The following is a 6,668-nucleotide window of genomic DNA, read 5'->3' as shown; positions in this document are numbered from 1 at the left end:
GGAACAGCAGCCACGGGGCCAACGCTTGCCCACGTGTCCCTGGGGAAGTCACCACGCCCCACAAGGAAGCCAGCACCTCAGCCCTGTCCCCTGCCAGCAGCTGCCCCTGTCCCCAGACCCCCGGCAGAGCCCTCCAGCCCGGCCTGGCCATCCCACCAGCCCCGCATCGGGGGCTCCCACCCCTGCAGCAGCCTGGTGCGGGCAGCGAGAGCTCAGGACACGCCTTTGTTCTCCTGCAATCGGACTTTATTAACAGAGACTGCAGCGAACAATCCTAACAACGGAGACACTCAGAAATATTGATAACAACGAACACAAAACTATTCCTAACCGGAAACAAACACAAAAGTATTTAGAACAACAAACAAACGCAAAAATATTTATAACAACAAACAAACACAAAATATTTCGAACAACGAACAAAAAAATATTTGCAACAACGAACAAACACAAAAATATTTGCAACGAACAAACGCAAAACCGCTCTGAACAAAAACTACCACCCCAAAGCCATCGCAGCAAACCCGAGCGAGCAGGCGAGGCGCATCCGCAGCCAAGGGAAGCCTTCCTCCGTTCCCAGCTCCAGCGCTGCCCCGACGCGGCTGAGAGACCCCCGGGCGCTCACAGGTCCCGCCCGCGGCTGAAGAGCGCCCGCCGGCCGCGCTCGCGGAGCCGCCTCTGCCCGCGGAACTTGCGCAGCTCCTCCTTGAACGCGGAGTGCAGCATGGGCCGATAGTCCCGGGGCTCGCAGTGGCTCTGCAAGCCACGGACGGCTCCGTCAGCCCCCGCAGCACAGCAGCCGCCGGCCCTGCAGATCCCCGCCCGTGGCGGCGAGGATGCTCAGAGCCACAGCTGCCCCTCGCCACCGCCGTGTGCCCCCGCCACTTCTTCCCTCTCGGCGCCGACCGCCTGCCACCGAGGGGACACGGGGACGGCACTCACCGGGAACTGGAGGAAGAACTCCCGGTAGCCGCCCTTCAGCACGTACAGCTCGGGGTAGTGCAGCTGGGGGTACTCGTGGCAGCGGCGATCCCTCTCCCGCAGGAACTTGCACCTGTGCCACGGACAAAACGCGCGGCATCACCCCCGTGCCGGGATCCGCGGCTGGCAGAGCCCAGCGGGCCCCCCGGGCCATCACTCACATTTTGGGCCCCCGCTCAACAGAGAACTCGCAGTGGAAGATGACGATCACCCTCCTGCTGGAGTCCAGGGGCACGATGGGCTGCTCCAGCAGCGATTCCTCCACGTCCCGCTGCAGCGGCAGGTTGACAGCGCCCTGGCGAGGCAGAGAAGGCGCCTTTTCCCCCTCCGTGTCCCATTGCATTTTGTGCAGCGACTCAAGGACGCTGCCCCCAAGCCTCCCCCAGCAGCACCGTCACCCGCGGTCCTGGGACACCGTCACCCTCCTCCTTGCAGCTGCGAACCAGCCCTTCAGGGGGTGGCTCGGCACTGCCCAGGGGCTGCTCCACCCCACCGGGCGGCTCAGTGCCCTCCGGGGGGGCTGCTCGAGCCCTCGCCGTGGGCTCAGCACCTCCGAGGGTGCTTCGGACCCCGCCCTTCCTCCCGGCCCCAGGGCCACGAGGGGCTTCTGACCTTGACGTGGCCCCCCTCGTACTCGTAGGGATAGCGGCAGTCCACGACGAGGCTGCTCTCGATGCTGCTGCTGAAGTGCCCCGCCAGCACCGCCGCCAGCTGCGGGGGGAGCGCGTCACCAAAGGGGGGGACAGCCGGGGGACAGGGCGAGAGCAGGCAGGCAGCCCCTCGGGGGGGCCGGGGAGGGGCTGCAGCCCCCTTACCGTCTCAGGGGAGATGTACTTCAGGCCCGGCTCCTTACCCTCCACCGTCGGCAGGAGGTGAGGCTGCAACAGACAGGCTCTGGGCTCAGCCCCATTCCAAGGACACCTCCCAGGCCTGCAACCTGTCGCCCCAGCCCACAAGCCCCCGAGCGGCCAGCTGTGCCCCCGCGGGAGGGCAAGGGCCACATAGACGGGGCTGTGCCACACGGCTGGAGCAGAGGAGCGGCCATGGGGCTCTTCATGCACCGCAGCGATGCTGCAGGCTGGCAAGTCACGGCCCCAAGGCCCCGTGGCCCCAGGCATGGGCCACCAGCTCGCTTTGGGCTCTCACAGCGCTGCGGGGCTCCAGCCATGCTCCCCGTTCCGAATGATGGGGGCACCCCCTCACCTGCCCCATCCTCGTGGCCCTACCTTGGAGAAATCCCCGATGAGCTCCTGGTCATCGTTGGCCAGCAGGTTCTCGAGCTCCTCACGCCGGGCGGAGCGGGAAGGCTCCAGCCACGCTCCCTGCCGAGGCACCAGCCAGAGACACCCCCAAATGTCAGCAGCGGCTCTGCCAGAGCCGGGCCGGGGCCCAGGCCCGCCAGGGACACGCTGGCTCTCAGCCCACACCTTCCCCAGCACCCACCGGCTCCAGCGACGCCTCCTGGCCAGGGCTGCCGGCCACCCTCCTCTGCCGCTTGGCCTCCACAGGGCTGTCGCTGTCCGAGGGCTGTCCCCGCTTCAGGACGGGCCTGGCGACACTGCCCGGCTCCGAGGGCGAGCGGGACAGCTGCCGGCACTGGCTGCGCTTCCCCGGCCGCTGTGGGGAGAGCCCGCGCTGCTGCCTGGCGCTCTGGCAAGCCCCAGCACCAGCAGGGCAGCGGCCGAGGCTCCCGCTCCCCGTGACCAAGACAAGCCCACAGTCTCTGGGCTGCTGCTGCTCACCAAGCAGCGGCCCCAGACGCCCCAGTGGAGACCCCAAGAGGGGATTGTGGGGCTCTGTCCACTTCCCAAAGGCTCCCACGTACCAGCTTTGCCTCCTCCTTGCTCATCACCGGCGTGCTCACCACGTTCTCCTTCTCCTGGGGCACGGTGGCATCGCTCTGCCAGGGCAGCAGCTGGGGAGACTTGGGGCACAGGCAGAGGAGATCGTGAAATGGGCACAAGTCCTGCCAGCTGCTTCCCAGCCGCAGGCAGGCACGGATCCCATAGGCGAGCTCCATCCACCACCTGCCGGTGCCTTCCAGCTTTGGAGACGCACGGGCTGTCCCCGTGACCCCCCGGCCCGGCCATCTCCCACCTCCGCAGCTCTCCAGGCCACGCGGGCAGCTCGGAGCGGCAGCTCCCACGCGTGCAGCCCCGGCATCACCCATCGCTGCTGCCCTCCCGAGCCCTCCAGCCTCTCTCACCAGCAGCTCTGATGCGGCCCAGGGGCTCTCGGCAAGGGGCTCCCTCCTGGCGGCCCCATGGCTCCGCTGGCCCGGCCTCGGCAGCTTCTTGGCCACAAAGCCCTCCTGCAGCGGGGGGGACACGGCGTCAGCACCCCTCTGTCCCCTCCCTGCCCCCCAGCTCTCGCTGCCCCCCTCACCTCATCCTCGGGCTCCCTGCGGCGCCGCCGCGCTCTGTCCCTGCGCTCCTGCAGCTGCGAGATGTCCTTCAGGACGCGGCTGCCGTCCCGCTGCCACGCCTGTGGGACAGCCAGCGGTGAGAGGTGCGCACCAGCCCTGCCCCCTCTCCTGCCTCCATCCTCCTCGTCCCGGCTCGCCCAGGGACTCGGCAGGATCCTGCCTCGCTCTGCTCAGCCCTGCGCAGCCTCCAGCACTCACCGGCAACGCGTGCATCCTCTGCCGAAGGAGCTTCCTGCTGCAAGAGCCGGCAGAGGAAAGGGTCAAATGACAGCAGGTGGCCTGGGCCGCTGAGTCCCACCCCTCTGCCATTGCCACCTCTGTCCCCCACGTGCTCAGGGCGGGGTGAGACGCCCCCCCCCCCACCCGGGGCTGTCACAGCTCCCCAAAGGGACCTGGGGCAAAACCACCTCCAGGCACTGAGGAAACACCAACGGCCTGAGCGGGACCCCAGCAGGGGGAACGGGGACAGCCTGGCTTTTGGCTGTGGGACAGGGACAGCCTGGGCACGGGGACAGCCCGGCATTCATGTCCTGCGGCAGGGACAGAGCCCCTGCACTTACTCTTTGAGCGCTCTCCCGAACGCCGGCATCGTTCTCTGGGAGCTGTGGGGAGAGCAGAGATGGGGTCAGTGGCGGTGGCATCCACGTCGCCGCCCAAGCAGGCCAGCTTGCCACCGCCCAGGCACAGCCTGGGGCTCACAGCTGGCTGCACAGCCGCCAGCGAGGCTGAGAGCGGGCCCTGCTGCGCGGGGGAGGGACAGGGGGTGTCCCCGGGAGGACACGGGCATGGGGCCGCTCACTCTTCCTGCGCGGCCGCGGGCTTCTGCTGCGTGGGGAAGTCCGGCTCCAGTCCTGCGGGAACAAGGCACTGGGCTAGTAGCCCCGCTGCGGGGATCGGCCTCCTGCCCCCAGCCCGGGGCCCCGGGCACTTCGGGGCCGGGCACGGAGTCCCCCAGCAGGCGGGTGCCAACGGCCCTGCGAGCACCGCTGCCCATGGAATGTCGCGTGTCCCCCGGAGCAGGCTGTCACCGCAGCGCTTCCCGGCTGCGCCCCGGCCAGCGCAGCTCTAGGCTCCCGCCCATCCCTCCCCACCAGCTGCCCCGCCTCGAGCCCCTCGCCAGCCCCTCGGCCAAGCCCTCCCGCCACAGCCCTGTCCCCTTAGGCTAACACCCTCTGCAGGAGCCCAGGCCCGGGCAGCGCCCGGGGACGGAGCAGCCGCATCCCTCACCTGCATCCGGGGGCTGGCAAGAGAGCGAGTGGCGGCCACAGTCCGAGGCCAGCGGCTGCGGGGACGGCGTGTGCCACAGCCGCGGCAGGGGCAGCCCCCCGTGGCCCCGCTTCGGGGTGTCCCGGTGCCTGCGGGCGGTCAGGACGGGGCAGTGTCAGCGGCCCGCTTGGGCCTCGCCCCTTGTGGCCCTGCCGGGCCGGGGGCAGGAGCTGCAGCAGGGGATCCCCAAAGCGTGCCAGCCCCCTTTGGCACGGCCCCGCCGCCGAGCCCCGCGCGGAGCAGCCGTGTCCCGTCGGGGCAGTCCCGCGTGCGGCGGGCGGCCAAAGCCCCTCCCAGCCGCTGGCCCTCGGCCACCCCCTCACCTGGCGGGGCCCGCCGGGTCACCCTTGTCCAGCGGCGTGAGCGGGGCCGTGCCCGGCGAGGGCAGCGGGGAGATGGCCGCCAGCCCGGGCAGCCCGCGGCCGCCGCACAGTGACATGGCCCGGGCAGGGAGCGAGCGAGCGAGCGACGATCGAGCTGCGGCAAGAGAGCGGCGCCAGGGGACAGGGGACAGGTGGCAAGAGATGGTAAGGAGTGGGAGGGGAAGAGAGCTAAGAGGTGAGAGGTGCTAAGAAGGGCCCAGAGGCGATAAGATGCGCTAAGTGGCGAAGAGAGGGGACGAGAGGTGCCAGGTGAGCCCCGGGCCGCTCCTGCTGCCAGGAACAGCACGAACAACAACAGCGGCGCCCGCAGCCAATGGCAAAGCGCAGCCGGCACGAGGCGACGGCGGCAGCCAATGAGAGGTGGCGCTGGGCGCGAGGGGACGGCGGCGGCCAATGAGAGCTGCGGAGGGCGCGTGGGGGCGGAGCCTGAGCCGAAGGGGCGGTTGATGGTCGAAAGGGGCGTGGCCAACGAGGAAAGGGGCGTGGGTAACGAAGAAAGGGGCGTGGCCAGCCCGGTCCCCGCGCCTGGCCTGGCCGGACCTTGGCACTGCAGGGGACACTCGGTCACCCCTGATGGCCCTCGAGTGTCACCTGCAGGGTAATAAAGTTATGACCTAACAGCACCCTGAGAACCAGGCCATGGCACTGAGTGCCACGTCCACTGTCGAGAAAGCAGGGTTGAAATCCTGCAGGTTGGGTTTTTATGGGTGGAGTTTCTGGTTTCTAATGGCACTTGTGAACAGCCTGCTTTGTTCACCTGCTGAAAACTTTTCTTTCTGTACCGGACTTCAAAGAAACCAAATCAGCTGGTTGTCACTTTTACTTAAGGGCACTTGATTTCTTTGCTCTTCAAACGTGCCCTCGACATGGAGTCCCTGGTGTTGATGTCCTCGGTGGTTCCAACCTGCCTCACTTTCCTCATGGATGTGCCAAAGCAGATGGAACTTTAGCGGAGCTAAAGACTGGGGGCAAAAAGAATCATAACCTAGAACTAATCCCAAAGGTGTTCGACTGGGCCTCCCTTTTCTCCCACCTGGAGATCAAAGCCGGCCAGGGAGTCCAAACCCACTTTGTGGGTGTTGGGAAGGCACCCCGTTCCTTTGTGGAGGGCCAAGAGCTCTGACAGGAGCCTGCAGAAAGCACCACTTCCTCCTGCTCACGGTGAATTTCCGTGTATTTTTCTAGATACCTGTACTTCTATAGAAATCAGGAATTCTGAGAAAGCTGGGTGTCACGCCCGTGACCTTTGATGCTATTCAAGCACTGCCGACTGCTGCCCTGAAACATTTGAAGAGCTGCAAGGGGATTATTTGACAAAGAATAAAATTGCGGGTGATTTTAGGAAAGGTCTTTGTTTTTGCCATTTTGTGCTGATGCCTTTTCCACTCTTAAAATCAAGAGTCATACATGGTTAGAAGGGGAAAAGGGATTTTACCTTGGTGTTCGTTTTTAAGGATTCTTAGGTGTACACGTCCAGGTCATATGCATCGAGATGCACCCCGCCGAGACTCTCTGTGTCCCCCTCTCCCCCAACATTGGGTATAACATTATAGGTTTTACTAATTAGCATAACTATCAAAGATTCCCCAATGAGAGGCTCAAGTGAGCCCCCC

General features: G+C 66.0%; 1 protein-coding gene across 1 annotated transcript; it reads right to left on the bottom strand.

Moving 5' to 3' along the window:
- Nucleotides 1–621: 621 nt before the first annotated feature.
- Nucleotides 622–3,995, bottom strand: LOC138103888 (M-phase inducer phosphatase 2-like). Its single transcript, XM_069002500.1, has 10 exons — nucleotides 3,967–3,995; nucleotides 3,605–3,641; nucleotides 2,807–2,905; nucleotides 2,425–2,631; nucleotides 2,208–2,303; nucleotides 1,797–1,859; nucleotides 1,594–1,692; nucleotides 1,143–1,276; nucleotides 943–1,054; nucleotides 622–756 (listed from the first exon to the last, which is right to left on the bottom strand). Exons 1-10 carry the CDS (start codon nucleotides 3,993–3,995, stop codon nucleotides 622–624), a joined length of 1,011 nt encoding a protein of 336 aa, XP_068858601.1.
- Between the last annotated feature and the right edge of the window lie 2,673 nt (nucleotides 3,996–6,668).

The sequence above is a fragment of the Aphelocoma coerulescens genome (assembly GCF_041296385.1).
Source record: "Aphelocoma coerulescens isolate FSJ_1873_10779 chromosome Z unlocalized genomic scaffold, UR_Acoe_1.0 ChrZ, whole genome shotgun sequence".
Classification (NCBI taxonomy): domain Eukaryota; kingdom Metazoa; phylum Chordata; class Aves; order Passeriformes; family Corvidae; genus Aphelocoma; species Aphelocoma coerulescens.
The sequence above is the reverse complement of the archived record's forward strand: the minus strand, read 5'-3'. Positions and strand labels throughout refer to the sequence as shown.

Coding starts and splice junctions, on each gene's coding strand:
- LOC138103888 (XM_069002500.1), bottom strand. CDS start 3,995: ATGCCGGCGTTCGGGAGAGCGCTCAAAGA. Junction 2,632..2,806: donor GCAAGGAGGAGGCAAAGCTG/GTACGTGGGAGC, acceptor GGGGCTTGCCAG/AGCGCCAGGCAGCAGCGCGG. Junction 1,860..2,207: donor TCATCGGGGATTTCTCCAAG/GTAGGGCCACGA, acceptor TGTCTGTTGCAG/CCTCACCTCCTGCCGACGGT.